This window comes from Castor canadensis, chromosome 8 (genome assembly GCF_047511655.1).
Source record: "Castor canadensis chromosome 8, mCasCan1.hap1v2, whole genome shotgun sequence".
NCBI classification, from domain to species: domain Eukaryota; kingdom Metazoa; phylum Chordata; class Mammalia; order Rodentia; family Castoridae; genus Castor; species Castor canadensis.
In genome coordinates this window covers 89,452,717-89,475,048 of record NC_133393.1, presented here as the reverse complement: position 1 = coordinate 89,475,048, position 22,332 = coordinate 89,452,717, and the positions used below count along the sequence as shown (strand labels likewise).

General features: G+C 49.2%; 1 protein-coding gene and 1 long non-coding RNA gene across 4 annotated transcripts; both read right to left on the bottom strand.

Annotated features, from left to right (window-relative positions):
* Positions 1–862: 862 nt before the first annotated feature.
* On the bottom strand, positions 863–4,507 carry Krt18 (keratin 18). The gene is made up of 7 exons (XM_020160211.2): positions 4,012–4,507; positions 3,209–3,291; positions 2,742–2,898; positions 2,084–2,248; positions 1,871–1,996; positions 1,394–1,617; positions 863–1,048 (listed from the first exon to the last, which is right to left on the bottom strand). Exons 1-7 carry the CDS (start codon positions 4,417–4,419, stop codon positions 928–930), a joined length of 1,284 nt encoding a protein of 427 aa, XP_020015800.1. The 5' UTR covers positions 4,420–4,507; the 3' UTR covers positions 863–927.
* A 153-nt stretch (positions 4,508–4,660) lies between these two features.
* On the bottom strand, positions 4,661–11,640 carry LOC141425761 (uncharacterized). Of its 3 annotated transcripts, none has more exons than XR_012450849.1 (5): positions 11,435–11,640; positions 7,423–7,537; positions 5,581–7,145; positions 5,188–5,350; positions 4,661–4,890 (listed from the first exon to the last, which is right to left on the bottom strand). It is a non-coding gene; the product is annotated as an uncharacterized lncRNA (long non-coding RNA). The 3 variants fall into 3 exon arrangements; XR_012450848.1 differs by having other exon boundaries at positions 5,256–5,350; XR_012450850.1 differs by having other exon boundaries at positions 5,256–5,350; positions 7,064–7,145.
* Positions 11,641–22,332: the final 10,692 nt, after the last annotated feature.

The following is a 22,332-nucleotide window of genomic DNA, read 5'->3' as shown; positions in this document are numbered from 1 at the left end:
TTTTTAAGGGGGCATTGCTGGATACTAAGCCCAGGGTCTTATGCTTACTAGGTAAGTGCTTCACCACTTGAACTGTACCCCAGCCCTGAATACTCATTCTCGCTCACATGGATGCCTGTTCAAACCCACCACCCCTTGTCTACATGGAAATCGGGGTGTGGCCTCTTTCCAGAGATCACATTTCCTTCACTCTCCTCACTGAGTGCTGATGCTGATGCAGATACTTCCTTCCGTGGGGGCCACAGGTATGGGGTAATGAGTGTGGGTTGTGAGGATTCTGGGCAGTGGGCCAAAGATACAGAGTGGCAGGACAGGGGAAGGTCAGTCTGGCCCCCACTTCCTTCTCTGGCTCTGATTTCTGTTAATAAGTAGCTGTCAGGCTGGGGCCTTCTGATACCAGGTCTCTTTTATTTGTTTTGTTTTTTTGAGACAGGATCTGGCTATGTGGCACAGGCTGGCCTTGAACTCATGATCCTCCTGCCTCTGACTCCTAAGTGCTTGGATTACAGGCATGTACCACCACACCTAGTTTCTCTCTCTTTCTCTGTAGTAGGGTTTGAACTCAGGGCCTCATGCTCATCAGGCAAGTGCTCTACCACTCGAGCCACACCTCTAGCCCTTCATCAGACTCTTAAAGGCAACAGATTCTGCAATTTTATTGTAGTTTCCCCATTGCTGGGACTGTGAGCTGTAACATCTATCTCTTTCTCTGAGAAGGTGTTTCTAAAAACCCAGACCCCTCATTTGCTCTCTGTCCCACCCATATGAAACTGGAGTCAAGAGGGGGCTTCTGCCTGGTCACAGATGGGACTGTAGAGAGTATTTACACACAAGTATGAAAACAGCCAAGGAAGAAGCAAAGTGATGTCAATGGGCTTTGCACTTTTATTGGCCCTCTGTTCCCCAAAGGTCTCCTTTTTCTTTGTCTCAGTGCCTCAGCACTTTGGTGTCATTGATCTCAGATACCACTTTGCCATCCACAATTCTGCGGGTGGTGGTCTTTTGGATGGTTTGCACAGAGCTGCTGCTGTCTAGGGCATCATTGAGTCTGTAACAGAAGACAAAGTCTTGGTTAGAAACAGCCCGTCAGAGTAGGAGACAAGGAAAGCTGAGAAAAAAGTCTACAAACCCCAACCTTTATCTCTAAATTCCCCTCAGCCACTTCCTCGAGAAAAGGGAAACCAGAGGCCAAATTTCACTTGTACCCTAAGTACAACTAGGGGCAATACTTAAGTCATTTCTTTTCATGGGAGGGAGCCTTTTTGTAACTGTCATTCCCTTGTAGACACAGGGGCACCCAACCCACCAGCCCAGTGCTCAGTAGATACCAACAAATGGGTCCATGTGGGCTTCCCAAAGCTACCCCAATGTGGGTAAAAGAGCCCCCACTCACTTGAAGTCCTCCCCGTCTTCCAATAGGCGGCGGTAGGTGGCGATCTCAGTTTCCAGTTTGACCTTGATGTTTAGCAGGGCCTCATACTCCTGGGTCTGGCGCTGCCCCTCTGCCCGGGTCTGTGCTAGCTCTGACTCCAAGTGCAGCAGAACGGCATTGAGCTGCTCCATCTGCATGGCGTAGCGTGTCTCCACGTCTCGAAGGCTGTTCTCCAAGCTGGCTTTCTGCAGGGTACAGGAAGGGGGAGTGGGTGAGTCCACACTGCTCAGCCCTTCACTCTAAAACTTTTTTGAGGACTTTGTCTGAGTTGAGTGTTAGGGTAGGGAGTAGGAGCAGTAGGAAGTGCAAAGAGAAATGACTCTCTTTCATGGGTTAAGGGAACCCATGATGGGAGGTGTAGGATTTGGGCTCGAGGCCAACTGACAGAGGATGGGGGTTGTCTAGAGGAACTGGGACAGATGACCAGAGGGCGCTTACCAGATTTCTCATGGAGTCCAGGTCAATCTCCAATGCCTGGAACGTGCGTCTCAGCTCTGTGAGTGTCATCTCAGCAGCTCCAATCTCAGCAGACTGAGAGGTGACCACTGTGGTGCTCTCTTCAATCTGCAGGGTTGGTAGGGTCTGTGAGGCCCTGGTTTCCCTGATTGCCTCCCTCCCACACCCTGGCAGCCAGCCCTTCCCCTTGTGTACCTGCTGGGACCAGTACTTGTCCAGCTCCTCTCGGTTCTTCTGAGCCAGCTCTTCATACTGGGCCCGGATGTCTGCCATGATCTTACCAAGGTCCTGAGACTTAGGGGCATCCACCTCCACTGTCAACCCAGAGCTGGCAATCTGGGCTTGGAGGCCTTTGACTTCCTAAACAAGACAGGAGCAAAGGTGAGAAGGGCTCAGGGTCAGAGCACCAACAGGCCCTTCATCTGTGAATTTCTTTTCTGGGAGGCCTATGGAAGCAGTCAGAGAAGAGACCAGAGGAAAACCCTGGGCTTACACTCTGTGCTGTGCCAGCTCTGGGCTTCTGCTCCAAATGGGAAGGAATGCCACTCACTTACTGCCTGAACCTGTGACTCATGGGTGGTTTCTCTCTTCACTTCACCTCTTCTTCCAGACCTTTTGCTTATACCTCTTCCAGGAAGCCCTCCAGCTCAGCTCCACCATCAGCCCCAGCTCCTAGTGCTGGCTGCTTCTATCTTTGTCCTAATCTCCTTGTCTTATCCTCACCATCACACTGTAGCTTGGCTGAGCCACAGAGTACGTGTAACCCACCAGGCATGCTGACTAAGAAGAGCCCAGGATGCCTTATCTATCCTCCTCCCTCTTGCTTGTCTTGGGTCCCTGAATCCCTGCTTGCCTCCTCATGGTTCTTCTTCATGAATAGCAACTCCTCCTTTAGAGCCTCAATTTCTGACTCCAGCTGCAGACGGGTGATATTGGTGTCATCAATGACCTTTCGGAGCCCATGGAGGTCGGCTTCCACAGACTGGCGCATGGCCAGCTCTGTCTCATACCTACAGGAACGGAGATAATTAGAGGGGCTCCCATCATTGATCCAGAACCTTTTCAACCCTTGCCACCTCCTACAAGCTGTGCTGTGCCCATTACAAACCAGGAATCCGAGTGAGGAAGCAGGTGGCAATCCCCGAGTGCCATTCTTGGCAGTCGGTGGGCAGTGCGCTTAAACTGGGTTGCACAACTAAGCAGTGAAATGAATGAGCTGATGGACTCTAGCTCTGCTCTCAGTCACCAGAGAGCCCCTACCCAACACAGCCCCAGGAGCAGCTGATTCTTGGCTCCACTTCCAGTCCCCACCAGACTTACTTGACTCTAAAGTCATCAGCAGCAAGACGAGCATTGTCAATCTGCAGGACAATGCGGGCGTTGTCTACAGAACTCGCAAAGATCTGCGGGTATTAGAGAAAGACAAGAAAGTCAAATGATGGGTGGGCTGTGTGTGGAACATGTGTGTTTCTGAGAAACCTTCCTAAGCCCGAGGCTCTCCCTGTGCATCCTCCCTTTTCACCTACTCCCTCCCTCCTCTCCTTTCCCTAGGCTCTGCCCTTGACCTGCCCAGATATGAACAGCTACTAACAAGTTCTTCCATTGGCTCCCTTCTGGCATTTTTTTTTTCCCAGTGCACCTGCTCATCTGGGGCTCTGGGCCCCCCACCTCTTGGACTGGCCCCTCCCACAGGTAGGCTTTCTGTTTACTCCTACATGACTCAGCCTAGCCACATCCGCTTAACCCTCCAACTGTCCCCACTCAGCTAGAAGTAGAGTGTCTAAGTTCACTTTATGGCCTTTTTCACACCTTCCTCCATGCTGTCCACTTCTGCAGAGCTCTCATCGTGTCTCCTTCTCACTATCTTTGAGGGAGAGCCCTCCCATGAACAACTACTACCCTTGGGGTTCCTGGTTTGGGAGTGTGGGTGGAAATCCAGGACATTCCTAACCCTCACCCCATGGAGTTGGAGGGTGGGGTGGATGTGGAAAGGATGGGGTCAGTCCACACCGCCTAATAAAGTTCTTATAGTGTGTGTGTATGGGGGTTGTTATTGGTGGTAAGAGACATCTGGACGGCTAAATTTGGCTGAAAGTTGGGGCCCCCTCCTCTGCAGGCCTTACCTGGGCTCTCAGCTCCTCGATGGTTTTGAAGTAATGCCCCCAGTCTTTGACCTGGGGCCCCCTCTTCTCCAGATGTTCTCGGATTTTGCTCTCCAGCCTCCTATTATCGGTCTCCAGGCTCCTCACTCTATCCAGGTAGGAGGCCAGGCGGTCATTCAGGTCCTGCATGGTCTCCTTCTCACTTTGGATGCCGCTCATTCCTGCCAGACCCCCAATGGTCCCCCCAGCTAGGCCCCCGGACCCCCGGCTACTGAAGCTGGACACGGAGATCCGAGAGCCCGAACCCCCAGCGCCTGCATAGACGCTGGCCGCGCTGCTGGCCGGTCGGAGCCGGTGGCTGGGCGATCGGACCGAGCCCAGGGACCGGTAGTTGGAGGAGAAGGTAGTGGAACGGGTGGTGAAGCTCATGCTGTCTGGGGAGGAAGGCGAGAGACCACGTCGCAGGTTCGGCTGCAGAGGGTGGTGGGTCCGCGACCTAAGTTATATCTCAGAGGGAAGACGTGGGGACCTCCCCCGAGCAGGCCCCGCCCCCGCCACCGGAGCCTGCCCACAGGTGGACCGTGTCGGCCACTCCCGCCCCCTCCCCCCTCAGCACAGCCCTACCGAGACCGCTCTCACCAGTTCCCTCCCTAATCCCCCCTCCCCAAGGGTGACTAATGAGGGACACAAAGGACTGTGTTTTAGGGAGGAAATGACGTGCCTAATCCTCTCTCTAGGTCCAGGAGGTGCAGGTACGTTGGAAAATTGGAGGGTCTGGGGGTGTGTGCGGTGGAGTGAGATGTGGATCTCTTTAGCTGTCTTCAACCAAGTTCCCCACCTGCAGAGAGGATTTGGGGGGATCTTGAAGTCCCAGGAGTTCTGAGGAAGAAAAGTTGGGAGCTGCAGAAAAGGAAAAGAAACTTAATCCTGAGCCTCAAATCTCATGGTTTACACACACACATTCCAAACACTGTCACCTGTGTCCACTCCCACAGAAAACGATGGAAAGGTGTATTCTCAAATACACAAAAATACATTCCCTCACCAAATAAATTCAGACTCCTGAATACCAACTCAAGTCTGAACCCCCTCCCACCTCTGGGCAACTAACTCCAGGAGCCTTGGCTTCAGTGGAACTCTTTGTGATTTGGGCAGGGGACCCATCCCGACTTCTGTACACCTGTATTTCAGCCTTACCTACATCCTGGGGTATATAAATACTTCCAGAGCACTTATGATTCCACAAGTATTTATTGGACACCTACTGTGTGCCAGGTCCTGTTTTCATAGCTAGGAGAACAGCAATGAGCAAGACACAATTCCTCCTGAGGACTGTAATATGTCCCATATGGTTCCGGGCCTGAAAGGACAGATAAGGATACCTAGAAATTTTCTAGTGGAGACTCACTCTGTTGCTAGCCCCTTGCCCCCTCCTCCACTAGAACTTCTTCCTTCCTTCCCCACCACTCTTCACAATGCTCTCAGGATCTCAAACTTGTCCCCAGGGAGCCACAAACTCCGGGGTGAGAGTGGAGGTAAAGAAGCTCCCAAATTGGAATGACCACCCCCTGCTGAGTGATCTAGGAGCACCTCAGAGGTTCAAGTGGATCAGCACCAGCGGCTTATTTTTCTGGAAGGGCCTGGTAATGAGTCCTGGGCTGTGCTCTTTGCTCTGGAGTGGACCTATCGATCCTTATCGAGCTGCCAGCTGAACTGAGGCAGTGGGGGTAGTCAGGAGAGTAGGGAGACCTGGAGGGGAAGGGATCCTGGGAGGAGCAGGGGCAGCAGACCAGTGCAGATGCAGAGCGTGACTCTGGATTGTCCCAGGCTTGCTGCCTTTGGGTGAGAAAGCCCCTCTGTACTCAATGGGAGCTGGCCAGGAGGCTCAATGCTGCTGGAGGCTGGGAAGCAAATGGAATGCAAACTAACATACAAATGAATGCCCACTGCTTTTGCATGGAGGCTTCTGGGATGTTAGAGGATCTAGTCAGTTGAAGGCGTTACACCTTCAAATTCTGTCACTGTTCCAGAGTTGAACAGTAAAGTGTATGGATTAAATACACCGTGGACTACCTTTTGATGTCTTAAAGCTTCATTTAAGTTAGCTAACTTGGGTATTTTATTGGTTGTGTGGCCTCAGGGAAGTCATTTAACTCTGAATTTCAGTTTCTTTGCTTGTACAGGGAGAATAAAGCCTGTCCAGTCCATCTCCTTGGGTGGTAATGGACGTGAATGTTAATTCGCACGCACTCATTCCTCTGACAAATACGAATTACATACTGTAGAGTAAGGCTCAGCCACACCCAGGAGGGCATAGATAAGGGCCCAGTTTAATTCTTTGTTTTTTTTTTTTTTCTATTATTATTATTGTTATACTGGAGGCACATTGTGACATTTACAAAAGTTCTTACAATGCTGGGCGCCAGTGGCTCACTCCTGTAATCCTAGCTACTCAGGATGCAGAGATCAGGAGGATGGAGGTTCGAAGCCAGCCTGGGCTAATAGTTTGAGAGACCCTATCTCGGAAAACCCATCACAAAAGAAGGGCTGGTGGAGTGACTCAAGGTGTAGGTCCTGAGTTCAAACCCCAGTACCACTATATATATACATATATATATATGACATAGTGAATTCAACTATAATACATATATGTATATGTATGTATGTGTATCTATGTATGTATATATGTATATATGTATCACATATATGTGTGTGTGTATATATATATATATATGTATATATATATCCATTATTCTCCTTTATCCCCCTTGCCAATTTAATTCTAAAGATGGCTCAGGGGTAGGAGATCTTTAAATCACGAATCATGTAAAATGCCTGGGGCGAGGGGAGATTGAATTCTACCAGCAGTGATACCCACACCCCAGAAATCTTCCCTTAAGCCCCTTCCCAGAACCTCCTCTAATCCCTGCTCCAACCCCACTATATATGCCCTTCTTGGTCTGTGGAGGCCGTGTGGGGCCTGGGGGAGGAGGGCTGCAGCTGCTCCTTATCTCCCATAGCTAACTAGATGGCCGCATTCCGGACCTCTTGCAGCATCGGGGCAAATACCGACCTCCTGCGTCCAGTGCCAGCCTGCCCTTTTCCGGCACTTCCAGATTCCTCTGTGGTCAGGCCATTCACTCCTTTGACTATCTCTGGGGGAGTGGGGAGAGAGGTGTAAATAAGGAATTTTGTCCCCAGATTCCCAGCAATGGGGGTGCAGTCAGGTACAGAGGAAATGGCATGGTTGAGAAGTCGGGGGTGGGGGGTGGGGGGTGGGGCGGTGGAGGGGGGCGGAGCTGGAGGGGCCCTGGGAAACATCCAGAACAAAGTTGTGTAAAGAGCCTCTGCTGAGAGGGACTGGAGGAGGGGAAATGGTTCCCCTTCCCCTTGGGCCCTGCATTCCGGTGTCCTGCTGAGGGGGAGGGGAACCTGCATGGCAGGTTTAGCTTCAGAGTTAGCTCAGAGGTGACTTGATAGGTGGGCCATTCCTGCCACCGCCTGCCTCTTCCACATTCTCTCACCGGAGACTGGCACTCTGGAGAATCTAGATAGTGGGGGATTAGAAGATTAGATGGGATTATGAAGGTCTGGAGTCCCTCAACTCTGCTCTTATCTTAGGCTGCAATTTTTTTGGCCAGCATTGAGGAGGGAGGTGTTTAGAATAGAAACTGAGGCAGCTCCTTTCCATCCTCTTTTTTATTTTTCCTTTTTGAGGCGGGGTCTCACTAGGAGCTCAGGTTGACTCAGAATTTGAGATCCTCCTCCCTCAGCCTCCTGAGTTTTGGAATTATAGATGTGCATCACCACACCATTTCGCGTCCTCTTCCTGAAGTACTGAGTGACTCCTGTGTTTTGGAGAAAGTAAGGGGTCCTTGTTCTAGTAGTGGCAAGGTTGGAGGAGTCAGAGGGGCTAAAGGGTTCTGCCCATGGGAGGGCCCCACCCAAGGGCAAATGGCCCTCCCACAGGAGGAATCCAGGGGCTTCTGGGTTGGAGCAGAGCCCTTGACACAGGAGCAATGAGGTGGAACTCAAAGGAAAAGGAGTCTGTGCAGAATGGGAGTGCAGGCAGAACTCTGTAAATAGTTTAAGATTAAATAATTAAGGAAAGAGAGATGTTAGGAGAGATGGAGATGGGGAGCAAAAAGTGTGTTGGGTAGACTGAGAAGGGGAAGGGAGGGAAAATGTGTGACTTGCACACTGCTGTGGAACCTAACAGGGCTGCAGTTGGCTTGGTGCAGGTGCTGGTCTGAATCTTAACTTTGGGAATTTCTCTGGAGGCACCCCTCCCCATTTGGAGATCCTGCCTGCCTGTCCAGGGTGGAGTTGGGTCTGGGTTCTGAGGGCTTGACCAGGCCCTCTCCCCCAGGGCTGGGAGGGTCAAAGAATTTGCTGACACCTTTTGTGTGTGTGTGTGTGTGTGTGTGTGTGTGTGTGTTACTGGGGTTTGAAATCAGGGTCTCACGCTTGCTAGACAGGAGCTCTACCACTTGAGCCACTCCGCCAGCCCTGTTTTGTGATGGGTTTTTTTGAGATAGGGTCTCATCAGCTGGGACAGCTTCACACTGATCTTCCTGATCTCTGCCTCCTGAGTAGCTAGGATTACACGTGTGAGCCACTTGCACCCAGCATTCACTGACACCTTTAATATCATTGCTTCAGTTGGGTTTGTACCCAAAGGGTTATTCTCCAGGGATAAAGGAAGAGGAAAAATCAGTGCCCAGGAGCACATAACTGTCAGGACTATTCAGGTGCACCAGATTCTAGGAGTCTCCTTAGCACCCTGGGCTCCATTCCAGCCTCCTCTGGCAAAGCCAGCTCTCACTGACAGGGGTGGCCTCATCTGTTCTCTTGTCCCCTTCTCCTTCCAACCCTGGTGCCTCCAGTCTCTCCTCTAATTCCACTCCAATATCCCAGTGCCATCCCTCCAGCCTTTACCTCATTGGATTCTGCCCAGAGAAAGGTGGGACCTGATTCCATGCCCCATGTAACTGCATGACCTTGAGCAACCTGTGCTAGCCTTGGTCTCCTCCACAGTAGAATAAGGGCAACAGCAACATTTGCTTTGAGAGTGTCCCTGGGCTCTGCTGGAAGAGCTTTGGCAGTGTGGAAGCAACCAGCTAGTTTCTTCCTGTCTGATTTACCACATCTCCTCTTTCCAGCCTCAGGATCCTTTGGCCCTCCCTCCCTTCTAGCCATCTCTCCCTGCTCATCTCTATTGCTTTCCTTTCAGCCTGGGCACAGCTGGCTGAGACTAAGTCCATGGAAAATGGGTGAAATGGAAGAGCAAAGTGATTGAGAACCTATCTTAAAATCATCCAGTTGATCAGCAATGACTCATCTGGCTGCCTCTCCAACTTTGGATGTGGCAAACCTGCCAGCATTATTTGGGGGAACTGTCTTGTGGGCAGCTGCAAAAGCAAGACTGGAGCTTAGGAGAGCATAGGGCAGCAGGTACAGCCAGTCTGTGGGACTTTTGTGCAAACTGGAGAGAGGCAACCTCCTTCCGGTCCCCTTGGCCCTGGTGTACTAAACACCCTACCCAGCATCATGCAGGCGTTCCTTTTGGAGCCATCCACAGAAAGGGTATCACTGGAACTCAGGTGCAGGTGGGAAGGACAAGGACCAGATAATAGAAATGGTTGAGTCTGCACCTGGAACTTGAGGCAAAAGGGGAAGAAGAGTCAGAAGGAAAGGAGGGGAGAAAGAGGCCGAGACCCTGGTCAGTAGGAAGAAACAAGAAGAGAGAGGTATCTTGGAAGCTAGGGAGGATATTTCATGGAGGGGCAGTCCACAGCGTCAGGTGCATGAAAGGAAGGGAGGCAGAGGACAAGCAGAGCACTTGCTGTAGAATGATGGAGTCTGGCCAGGAGACAGAGGGCTGAGGAAGGGGTGGTGAGTGACCACCCAGAGGCAGAGTGTGTACTTGTCTTTCAAGAAGTTTGTTGAAAGGAAAGAAGAAAACAGGAGGCCATTCCGTTGTAGATGGCTGGGTGGGTAGAAGAGGTCCTTAGCTAGGATGCTCCAGTGTCGTAAGACTGGGCAGCAATTGCATAAGCAGTCACGATACAGTGTGGTTGATGCTATGCTAGGGCCAGCCCAGGGAACAGTGGAAGCTGGTGGCAGTGACCACTAATCTTGCCTAAGTGTTGGGGTAGTGACATTTAAGCTGAAACCTGAAAATAGTACTAGAAGTGGACAGAGCTGAGATTTGACATATGCAGCCTTTACATACATCTCGCCTGTGTCTCCTCCAATAGGAAGAGTAGGACAGACGCAGGAGCCTGGGGCACATGTGACAAGCTACACAGTCTACCACATGCTTGAAAGGATGTGCGAGTGATTTTGAGATCCTAGTGAAGGTTACGTGGTATGGCTTTATGAGGAGACCAACCACTGAGAGGCATTCCCCCTTAAGGAATGGGAGAAGAAAAACTGTGGGTCTCCCTAGGGTGACAGGGCAAGACCCTTGGGGAGATGAGTGGGGAAGTAAAGGTGACCAGAAGCCCTCAGTGGAAAGAGAATCCAGGCACTGGGGGTTGACATGACGGTTGGCAGCAGCTGTGCAGAAAGCCAAGAAAATGGCCAGGTATGGTGGCCCACAGCTGTAATCCTAACTACTCAGGAAGCAGAGGTAGGACGATTTTGGTCTGTGGCTGGCCTGGGCCAAAGCTTGAGATCCTATCTGAAAAACAGACTAAAAGCCAAAGAGCAGGGGGTATGGCTCTAGTGGTAGAGTACTTGCCTAGCACAAGGTCCTGAGTTCAAATACCAATACCACAAAAAAAGAGGAGAGCCGGGTGCCAGTGACTCAGGCTTGTAATCCTAGCTACTTGGGAGGCAGAGATCAGGAGGATCTCTGTTGAAGGCCAGCCTGGGCAAATAGTTCTTGAGACCCCATCTCAAAAATACCCAGTACACAAAAATGGGCTGGTGGAGTGGCTTAAGTGGTAGTGTGCTGCCTAACCAATGAGAAGCCCTAAGTTCAAACCCCAGTATGGCCAAAAGAAAGAAAGTCAAGGAAGCCAGATGTAGAAGTGGGCCCCTGTAGTCCCACCTATTCAAGAGGCTGAGTCAGGAGGATCACTTGGGCCCAGGAGTCCAAGACCAACCTGCTCTCACAGGAGTAGATTAAGTCATTCAAGGTTGGCTGTAGGCTCTGAAAATCATAGAATTAAATATCTTTTTTTTTTTTTTTGGTGGTACTGGGGTTTGAACTCAGGGCCTCATGCTTGCTAGGCAGATAGTTACAGCTTGAGCCACTCTGCCAGTCCTTTTTTTGGAGACAGTGTTTGGCTATGCATTCCAGACTGGCCTTGAACCTGTCATCGCCAGCCTTAGCCCCCTGAGTGCTGGGATTGCAGGTGTGTCCTACTACAAAATTAACTTTGTTAAGGAAAAGAGAGGATGGGGAAAATAGCATAGATGTTGAAGTCAAACCTACCTGAATTTCGAGTCCTCACTCTGCTTCTTTGCTTGCTGAGTGAACTTGGTCAAGTTGGGTACCCCAGTTTGTGAATTTCTCTGAGCTTCAGTTCCTTGTCTTCTGTTGCAGGTTAAGACTGGGCATAGCAGGCATCCTTTTCCTGGATGTTCCTCTGCCTCTTCTCCTGCAAGGATTATCATCAACATGGAGGTGCAAGTCATTCAGTTTGGTTCAGTTCCACAAACAACGAGCTAGAAATACAAAGATAGTTAAAAATAGATAATAATAGGGCTGGTGGAGTTGCTCAAGTGGTAGAGCACCTGCCTAGCAGGTGTGAGGCCCTGAGTTCAAACCCTAGTGCTGAAAAACAAATAAACAAACAAAATAAAAACAGATGGGTGCTGGTGGCTCACTCCTGTAGCTACTCAGGAGGCAGAGATCAGAAGGATCACAGTTTGAAGCCAGCCCAGGCAAATAGTTCAAGAGACCCTATCTCAAAAAAAACCCATCGCAAAAAAGGGCTGGTGGAGTGGCTCAAGGTGTAGGCCCTGAGTTCAAGTGCCAGTACTACAAAACAAATAAACAAACACAATAATAAGGAGATTTTTATTTGATGGGACAGATAATCAGGTAAACAAAATACAATGTGAAAAGATCTCAGGAAGGATGTACCTGTCTCTGACTCCTTTCGATTAGCATAACGCTTCTAGGATTCATCCATGTTATTGCATGTATCAGTAATTTCCCCCCTTTCTATTGTGGTATAATATTCCCTTGCATGAAATCTTCGTATGACCCCTGCTGTATGCAAGACATTTTTCTAGGTTCAACAAAGAAGAGCTAAGGTTTAGTTGCTGCTCTGACAGAGCTCCATCCCAGGTGCTGAAGTTTGGGGGTCATGGAGAGCCTCATGGGGGAGGAATGCTTGAGCAGGGCTTCAAAAAAAGAGAAAAAAATAATCTGCTAAAAGAAAAAAGAAAAAGAGAAGCCAGATGTGGTGGTGTATGCCTGAAATCCCAGCACTTAGGAGGCTGAAGAGTTTGAAGCCATCCTGAGCTACATAGTGAGTTCAAGCCTGCCTGAGTTACAGAGCAGGACCCTGTGTCAAAAAGCCAACAGCTGGGATTGTAGCTCTGTGGTATAGCACTTGTCAAGCATAGTGGGGCTTTGCCTTCATCCCCAGCACTGAAAAACAAACAAACAAACAAAAGAACTTGGTAGGGAGATACAGGGAAGGCTTTCGAGATAGAACAACTGTCACTGAGACTTGTTATAGCATCCAACCGAGTCCCCTTCTCTAAGTTTCACATATGTGTGTCCTGCTGGCCACTGGATAGTACCCCTGATTGCAGGTTTGAAAGAAACTTTTTTTTTTTTTTGTGGTGGTACTGGGGTTTGAACTAAGGGCTTTGTGCTTATTAGGCAGGTGCTCTACTACTTGAGCCACACCTCAAGCCTGAAAGAATCTTTCAGTCATTACACGTAATTCTGAACCTATGATCTTCCTGCATCTGTTTATTTTTTCTACTGTAAAAAAATTTAGCCAGGTGTTCTGGTGACTCATTTCTATAATTCTAGCTACTCAGAAGGTAGAAATCAGAAGGATCAAAGTTAGAAGTCAGCCCAGGCAAATAGTTCATGAGACCCTAGGTGGAAAAAACCCAACACAAAAAAGGAGGAGGAGTGGCTCAAATGGTAGTGCACTTACCTAGAGTGAGATCCTGAGTTTAAATCCCAGTGCTGCCAATAAAATAAAATAAAATTAAAAAATTTAGATTTAGGGCTGGGGGTATAGCTCAGTGATAGAGAACTTTCCTAGTGTGCATGAGGCCTGGGTTTGACCTCAGTACTGCAAAAAAAAACTTTCTAGATTTATTGGGGTACAATTTGTGAGCAGTAACATTCATCCTTTTTAGGTTTGTAGTTCAGTGGGTTTTGGCAGATGGCTGAAGTTATAGAACCACCACCATAATCAAGATAGAACATTTTCAGGGCTGGAGGTGTGGCTCAAGTGGTAGTGCCTTACTTTGTAAGCACGAGGCCCTGAGTTCAAATTCCAGTACTGCAAAAAAAGAAAAGAAAAGAAAAGAAAAGAAAAGAAAAACCCAAAACAACAACAACAAAAAAACCAGAACATTTCATCACCTCAAAAGGTTCCACTGAGTTCTTCAGTCAATCACTGTTGTCCTTTGCCTTCAGCTCTGGCTACCACTGACTGGCTGTGTGTCCCTTTTGTTTTTCCTTTTTGAGAATGTCATGTAAGTCAAATCATACTATATGTAGCTTTTTGCCTCTGGCTTCCTTTACTTAGCTTTTGAGATTCATCCATGTCATTGTATCAGTAGCTTTCCCCTTTTTCTGGTCATATAGTATTCCCTTGTGTAGAGTGACCACAATTTGTTTATCTTTTTATCAGTAAATGGTTGACTGTGTTATTCCCAGTTTTTAGTCATTATGAATAAAGCTTCTGTTATGAATAAAAGTCTGTTTTTGTGTGGATGTCTTTTTTTCTTGTTTTTGTTTCTATTGCTTTTGCAGTGCCAAGGACCGAACCAGGGCCTTCAGCATGCTAGGCAAATGCTCTACCTCTTGAGTCACACCCCAGCCCTTTTGTTTGTATTTTGCTTTTGAGATAAGGGTCTCACTAACTTTGCCCAGGCTGGCCTCAAACTCATATTCCTCTTGCTTCCATTTCCCAAGTAACTGGGATCACAGGCGTGGACTACCATGCCTGGCTTGGATATATGTTTTCATTTGGATAAAATGTCCAGGAATGGTTTGCTGAGCTGCATGATAAGTGTGTGTTTATCTTTATGAGAAACTGCTTAACTGCTTTCTAAAGTAGCCATACCGTTCTACATTCCCACCAGACAGACATGCATTCTCACCAGCACTTTGGTTGTTTTTTTTTTTTTTTTCACCTGTTTGGTTGGTTTTGGGTTTTTGAAACAGGATCTCACTATGTAGCCCAGGGCCAGCCTTGAATTCACAATCCTCCCGCCTCAGCCTCCCAAGTGCCGGGATTACAGGCAGGTGTGTGCCATCATTACTTTGTATTTCTTAGTAACTAGTGATATTGGGCAGGCTTTATGTGCTTATACATCATTGGCCTCTCTTCTTTGATGAATGGGTCTGCTCAGACCTTTTGTCCATCTCATTATGGGGTTTTTATTATGAATTTTGAGAGTTTAAACAATATATTTAGATTCAAGTTTTTTATCACATTTGTGATTTATAACTATTTTCTTCCAGTTTGTGGTATCCTTTCATTTTCTAAGTGTCTTTTTTTTTTCCCCCCTGGGTCTTTCTTGTTAGGGAAGCACTCTGTTACCTGAACCCTTTTTGCTTTTTAGGTTTTTTTTTTTAATAGAGTCTTGTGTTTTTTTTCCCAGGCTGGCCTGGATGGAGATCCACCCATCTACAGCCTCCCATGTAGCTAGGACCACAGATATGTGCCACTACACCTGGCTTATTGCTTGATGGGGTCTGGCTAACTTTTTTGCCTGGGCTAGCCTTGAACTACAATCCTCCTGATCTTCTCCTCCTAAGTAGCTGGGATTCTATGGTGTGAGTCACTGCTCCCAGCCTTAGTAGACAGTGTCTTTTGAAGAGAAGTTCTTAATTTTGACAAAGACCAGTTCATTAAGGTTTTTATCTTATGTGTCATGCTCTGGTGCTGTATTTCAGAAATCTTTGCTTGATCCAATTTGTCTGATATTCAGGGAATTTTCTTCTAATTTTTCCCTTTGTAGAGAAAAAGAGGTGTAGAAACTGAAGGATAAACCTTGACTGCCCATCCTCCACCACCATGGGTTGCTAACTCATCATTACATCATGTCCATTTTATCTCCTGAACAACTCTGGCAGTATCATTACTTAGTCTCCTCTACTGCTTTATCTCCTTGAACCCAAGTCTAGTCTGTGTGTTCTCCAAGCTGCAAGCGGGCAGGATTAAAAAACCAACCAACCAAACAAAAGAACGAAAAGCACAAATTAAGTCTCCCTTCCTAAATTGAATTAGGTAGGTCCTCTCATTGTTAGGGTGAAGACCCAGAATCTTAAGGTGACTTTCAAGGTCCCACATGATCTGGCTCTCCTTCCTCCTCCAGTGCCTTTCTCCCTCCTAATCTGTCTGCACTTGTCTGTTTTGTGTTTCTGGAATCTGTTACACTCTTGCTTACCCAGGGCCTTTGCCCTTGTGGGTCCCTATATACTAATTCATCATACTTTTTTTTTTTTATTATTAACTTGTCCTTCATATTTCAGTTCAAATGTTGTCTCTTCAGGCAAGTTTCCCTAACTCCTTTAAATTTAGACCAGGTTCCTATGTAATATCCTCTCATAGCGTTATGTTTCTCTCAAGATCATTTGTAGGCTGGGCACTGGTGGCTCACGCCTGTAATCCCAGCTACTCAGGAGGCAGAGATCAGGAGGTTCTTGAAGCCTGCCAGGGCAAATAGTTCTCCAGGCCCTATCTTGAAAATACTCAGCACAAAAAGGGCTGGTGGAATGGTTCAAGTTCTAGAGCACCTGCCTAGCAAGCATGAGGCCCTGAGTTCGAATTCTAATACAGGAAGAAAAAAAAGATAATGTGTAGCAGTTTGCATTTATATTTTCATTAGCGTTATTATGTTACTATCATTCCAACAATGTTGTGCACTCCAGGGGCCATGTCTGCTTTTTTTAACCAGTGAGTTCTTAGTCCGCGTGCTAAAGTGTTCAATAAATATTTGTTGAATTTATGAGGAGCCAATGTGTAGTGGAGAAAGGGAGAGACAAGAGATGAAGTGGAAAGGCTGGTAAGGACCAGGTCAAGACTGACCTTGTAGACCATGAAGAGTTTGTGCCCCCTTGGTTTTCCACTTTGTTTTATACCAGACATGCTGGGGAACGTATTATGGAGCAGATGCCTGGGCACACCTCAGACCTGAAGAATACCACCCTGGGATGGGGTGTGGGCCTCTATTTATAATAAGTTCCCTATGGATGCATCAAAGGCTGAGGTTACATTCTTGGGACCTGGGGAGGCACTGAGAACCTCATGAGGGTCTGTGGAGATGTTGATCTGGGTGTCATCATCATAGAGTGGATAGGATCACCCAGAAGTAAAGAGTAGAGGCAGACACTAAGTTGGCCTCTGTGGATGGGTTTTCAGATGTATGTGCCCTTGAGTTGTATGGGAGATGTTAGCAATATGCAACTGTGTGATAGCGTCTCAAAGGGAGGCAAGACTCGCCCAAAAGATGGAGGACTTCCTTCCTTCCTTCCTTCCTTCCTTCCTTCCTTCCTTCCTTCCTTCCTTCCTTCCTTCCTTCCTTCCTTCCTTCCTTCCTTCCTTCCTCCCCTCCTTCCTTCCTTCCCTCCTTCCTTCCTTCTCTCCTTCCTTCCTTCTTTCCCTCCCTCCCTCCCCTCCCTTCTGTCCTAAGGAAAAGTGACTGGAATAAGTGGAGGAATAAGAGCGGCTGGGGATGGGAGGAGCATGAGAAGAGAAGCTACTGGATGGGACAGGCTCTGAGAGCTGTTATTCAGAGCACAGGTGGATGGCTGGCTCCAGGCAGAGGAAGTGCCACCTTTACCTCACAAAGGTGGCAGTGGACATACATAAGAGGAGGGGCTTTTTTTTTTTCTAGTGTCACTGGGGGCCTCACACTTTAAAGCAGGTATTCTTACTGCTTGAGTCACTCCACCAGTCCTTTTTGTGATGGCTTGTTTTGAGATGGTACTCTCAAACTATTTTCCCAGGCTGGCTTTGAACAGCGATCCTCCTGATCTTTGCCTCCTGAGTAGCTAGGATTATAGGCATGAGCCATCAGTGCCTGGCGAGGAAAGCCATTGTTAAGGACAGAGGTGGTAGCAACTGGGCCCCTTCTGGACACCAAGGCTTTATGATTCTGGTGATTGGCAGACAGGAAGTAGTGAAAAGTGTCTGCTGTGCCTTCACCCACTGTTCTCATACCAGCCAAGGAACTGGAGCTGCCTCTGCTCTGAAGGCTTTGCTGTCTTTCCCTTAGCTTGGAACAGCCTTCCCTGTCTGCTATCCCCACTGGACTTCCTGCCCAGTGGCCAGCTCAGTTCCTCATTTCTTCTTTCCTCCAGTCTACACTTGATCTTAGCCAAAAGGCCGAGAAGCGATTTTCCTCCAGTCTAGAGACCAAGAGCTCCTATTTTAGTGTCCATCTGTCTGCCTCTGGTGTTCACTGAGAAGGCACATGGAAGGGGTTGCATGAGAACACATGTGTCTGTGAAATGTGTGGCTTCTCTCTTAGGACAGACCCTCCCCAGCTCTCAGGCCTGGCTCTGCCACAAGGGGGTGCTGGGTCATGGCTGGCTTGGCTGGCATGGTCTGTAGGTTGCAGGTTGGGAGCCAACCCCCAGGGCTCCACCCATGGCCAGGACCTTTGCTCCAGCCAGAGACCTAATGACACTGGCTCTGTTGCCATGGTTACCTCTCAGTTTGGGATAAACAGACCTCTTCCTCCTCCCATCCAGCTGACACCCAAGTGTCTCCCCAGGGATAGGCTGGAATTTCATGTGTTCAGCTACCTGAGCCCCCAGGGGAGGTCAGAGGATGGTGAGTCATTGCATTTTGGCTCTCTCCACCCCCACACCATCCTCTGGCTTGCCCTGCTGCTCCTCCCTCCACCCCACCTGTATCATGCTGGAGCTGGGGAGGGCTGGACAGGAGGGCTGGGACTCACCTGGGCCTTTCTACCAAGTGGTGGGCGGTGGAGTCTTCCTGTCCTATTTCCTCAGGCCTACCTGCTTTGCCTGTGACGGTCATGGGCTCTGGGCTCTTTCTTCCCTTATCTCCTGCATCCTTGGGATCCAGGGTGAGGAAAAAAGGAATGCTGGGGAGGAGGTAAGGACCAGAGGAGAGACTAGGACTCACCTGAATGGAACTGACTCATAGAGTTAGTCATTCATTCATTTATTCATTCATTTACTCACTCAGTGAATCAAAGAAGTTCCGGTGCAGAGTGCCGAGGGAGATAGGGACATGTAAAACAGAACGCTACTGTTGAGGAAGGTGCTTTAGTGTTGGCATGAGGGTTGTGGACCCTGCTTTGAGTCCTGACCATTCCTTGCTGCCCAAGTTGCTTCTCTGCGTCTGTAAATAAGGCTAATAATACTGAACTCCCAAAGTCATTGTGAGGATCGAATGGGAAAAATATGGAAAAATGCTTCAGTAACAATCTATGTTCCATACATGGATCAGGTTTATAGTTAAGGACATAATCAGACATGCCCACAAGCAAGGGCAACCCAGCTCAGGGGTGTAACACAGGTTGCCCTGGGGGTCTCTGTGGGAGTGGCCACTTTGGCTCTGCAGTGGTGCCTGGGCAGGCTCTGTGCGGAAGGCGGCTGGCGTGTGATGTTCATTCAGTAAATGTTTGTGGAGTGGCTGGGGTGTGTGGAGCCAGGAGCGGGGAGGATCAGGTTTCACCAGCAGGTGCAGGTGACCAGGAGGTTCTGCAGAGGGGCTGGGGTGTGGTGGGGGGGGGGCACAGTCCTAGAGGAGAGGGCTGGGGAGGGTAGCTAGTATCAGGTGGGGAAGACTCAACCCCTGCCCACAGATGAGAAATTTGACCTTTACTCAGCAGGAAATGGAAAGCTTGGACTGGGGAGTGACAGGATCAAAGCAGCGATTGTAGGAGATCAGTCTGGCTGGGCACTGGGACAGGATGGCTTGGAACACGTGAGGAGGGGGAGGGGACAGGGCCAAACCCACACTGGGCAGAGAGAGAGGGACTGCGTACGTGTCTGAGAGGCTCCGGGCGGGCAGTGAGGTCATCTTAGCTCCCTGCAGAGGGGCTGCTTTACACCAGCACAGCTCCTGTCTCCTGGGCTGGTCTCACCTGCCTGCCAGGAGGAGAGGGAGCATGGCAGGGGGCTGGGGAATTTCTCAGGGACACAGGGAACAGTGCCTCCTTTCTCTCCTTCCTTCCCATCCAGCTCTGGGCCCAGCTCAGGGTAGAGGTGAGGGAGGGGGTGAGGAAAACAGCACTGGAGCTAGGAGGACTGCCCCCTTTGCTTCCTGGCTTCTACTCCTGTCTTCTAAGGAAGAGGGCCATTGGACTGCAGGTTTTAAAACTGGGGAGAGATTTTATGGTGGAGGAGAGAGGAGCCATTAGACCCCATCCAGAACTATGCATAAACCCTAGATCTCGGTACCAGAAGTGTAACTGAGGGGACAGTATTGCTCAGGCCTGTGCCTACTTTCCCTGGGAGGGAACATTTCTGATTTGGGGCTGGCTTTTAGGAAGCGAGGCTCCTAGTATCTATAAAGATCAAGCATCCAGATCCATCACTTCGCTCCCACCTCTGCCAAAGACGCAGATCCCCTTTGCTCCCGTATCCCTTCTGGATGGACCAGCCATCCTGGAGTGACTCAGGAGGGCCACAGGGCTCATGGTCTCCAGGCCCCAGATCTGGCTCCTGGAACCAGAGATAGCTGACCTGGCTCTCTGGAGGTGAGGGGTGGAAGATAAAGTTTATGGCCCTGGATAGCTCATTCTCTGTGGGCTGTGCACACATATTACCCTGTTGCATTCCCCTGGGGCCTGGCCAGGCTTACTCAGGCTTTCCCAGGAATTCAGACTGTCTGACAGCTCCATTTTCAGAAACCTGCTCAGTACCTCCTGCTCTGGACATTATCTCCCCATCACTTGGCCTTGCCCCGTGGAAGCCTGACACCCCCCAACTCATCTGTTACTTGGCTACTGGGCAAGCCTGACCCTGACTGGGTTTCCAGGAGAAGAGGCCTCACCAGGCCCCCTCCCAGGGGCCTCCTTTCTTCTCCTCCCTGGAAACTCATTTCTGTAATTACTTCTTGGGTTAGGAATCCCTTCCTTCAGTATGGCCTTTTGGTTCTCTTTGCTGCTGTGGCCATAGGCTGTTCGCGCAGCCTTAGGGTAAACTAAGGCAGACTGCAGGACACAGCTGAGTTGAGCATGGGCCTGACCCCCATACTTTAGTGAGTGGAGGGAGATGGAAGACAGAAGGAAGAGAGATTTCTTTTGGAAAAGAGTATACAGAAACTGGGGACTGGGGCTTACACCTGAAATCTTAGCTACTTGGGAGATGGAGGGATCCCAATGTATATTTTTCTGGATACTACACATTGCTCCAGAAATTGAGATCATTCTCAAAACAGAAATTTATCTTAATTTTGTTTGATTTGAATAATCAATCTTAGAACACTTTGATTTTTATCACAAATCTGAGTGTTTTGGTGTTTCAGGGAGGAATTTGCCAAAGTGAAAGGACATGAGGGTGTGTCAGCTCAAGGATGGGTGGGGAGAGTGGAGTGGAGTGCAGTATGGGGAGGTGGCAGGAAAGGGGGGACATGTGGAGTGTGGATTCCTGGTTCACCTGTTCTGGCGTTCCTGGGCCTCCCCAGATCAGCCAGACCTCTTCTGTAGGCCTGTGGAAGTCATCTCCCTTATCAGAGGCTCTGGCTGATCCCAGCCAGAGCTGCCATGCTGGCAGAAGAATTCAAATTCCCATCCCCTGAATCACTCAGCTGCCTCTGGCTAGACCCAGGGGAGTGGGAGACTTAACTCATATGAGCCAGGTTGAATTCAGACCCTGGCACTATGTGCTCTGTGAACTTAGGAAATAGATGGAAAGTTTCTGAGTTTCCATCTCCTCATCTGCAAAAGACCATTTGTACTTTCCTGATAGTTTTAATTGTGGGATTTAGTGGGGTTATAAAAAGCCTGTAGTGCAGGGTGTGCCTGGCATATGGTCTGATCTCTGAAGGACAGTAAGAGAGGGAGTGTAAGGCAGGAGGAGACATGGCCATGGAGGCAGACAGGGTCCAGTCTTGCTCTCATGTTTTAACCGCTAGTCTGTTTCCTCAGCTCTAACATGCAGATGAGACTTATTTCATAGTTTCCATAAGAATTAAAAGCTGCAATTATCACCTTAAGGGAACTCCTAGGCCCATATCCTCCTTTGGGAGGTCCATCAGAGCTGGGGATGCATGGTTAGTTGGAGGCACCAGGCTAAAGGGCCAGAGGCAGGAGGCAGGAAGGGCAGGCTACTTGGGAGGGCTTCCTGGAGGAAGGCATTGAGCAGAGCCAGACTGGAGGGACAAAGGGAGTAGGAGTGTCTCTGGGCCTATGAATTGCAGAAGTGGAGAGAGAGTTTGTGGGGGAGCTGGCAGTCAAATGGAACAAGATCAGGCCATAGGGGAACAAGATCAGGCCATAGGGGAGCAAGAGAGGGGGGTTATTGTGGTTGGGTGTGGGGGACACTGACACCATGGGCCCATGAGTTTAGGAGGAAACCTAGGGGGCTTGGGGTGCAGGTGAACACCTCTGAGGGAGGAGCACGGTCAGGAGGAAAGAGACTTTCTTGGGGGCTGGAGATTGCTTCTCAACTCCAGCTCCTCTTAGTGTTCCCAGGATGTCACCTAGGAAACCTGGGGAGGTAAGGAGGGAGACAGGAGTAGGCTTGGGGCTTGGATGACCTCAGTCCAGAGGTCTGTGGGAATGCAGAAACTGCCACAGTGAGTTGTGTTGCCATGGGAGCATGTCAAATGTGTCTCTGAGCCAGCTGAATCCCATTGTCCCTAAGAACTAAAAATGGGTCACTGGGTCTGGATTTGGGGTTATCTCAAGCCTTTAGAGACCAGGGAAAAAGGAATCTGGGATACAGGTTGATTAATGGGTAGTAGGCAGCAGGCCTTTCCTTAGCTGAACTGTGCTCTGTCTCTCCTCTTTCTCTCTGTTTTGTGGTGCTGGGGATTAAACCAAGAGCCTCACGTATGCTAAGCAAGTACTCTGCCATTGAGCTACACCCCCAGTGTTGTCTCTCATTCCATCTCTTAAACATACACACATGAATAGAGCAGGCCTAGTCAGTTGTATGTCTGTGTTTTAAGATAGGGTTTCATAGCTCAGGCTGGCCTT

What these genes read in the sequence shown, in the direction of transcription:
- Krt18 (XM_020160211.2), bottom strand. Translation starts at nt 4,419, where the DNA reads ATGAGCTTCACCACCCGTTCCACTACCTTCTCCTCCAACTACCGGTCC. An exon ending in TGAAGAAGAACCATGAGGAG is followed by an intron (nt 2,249 to 2,741) that starts GCAAGCAGGGAT and finishes TGTCTTGTTTAG; the next exon opens with GAAGTCAAAGGCCTCCAAGC. An exon ending in ACAAGTACTGGTCCCAGCAG is followed by an intron (nt 1,997 to 2,083) that starts GTACACAAGGGG and finishes CCAACCCTGCAG; the next exon opens with ATTGAAGAGAGCACCACAGT.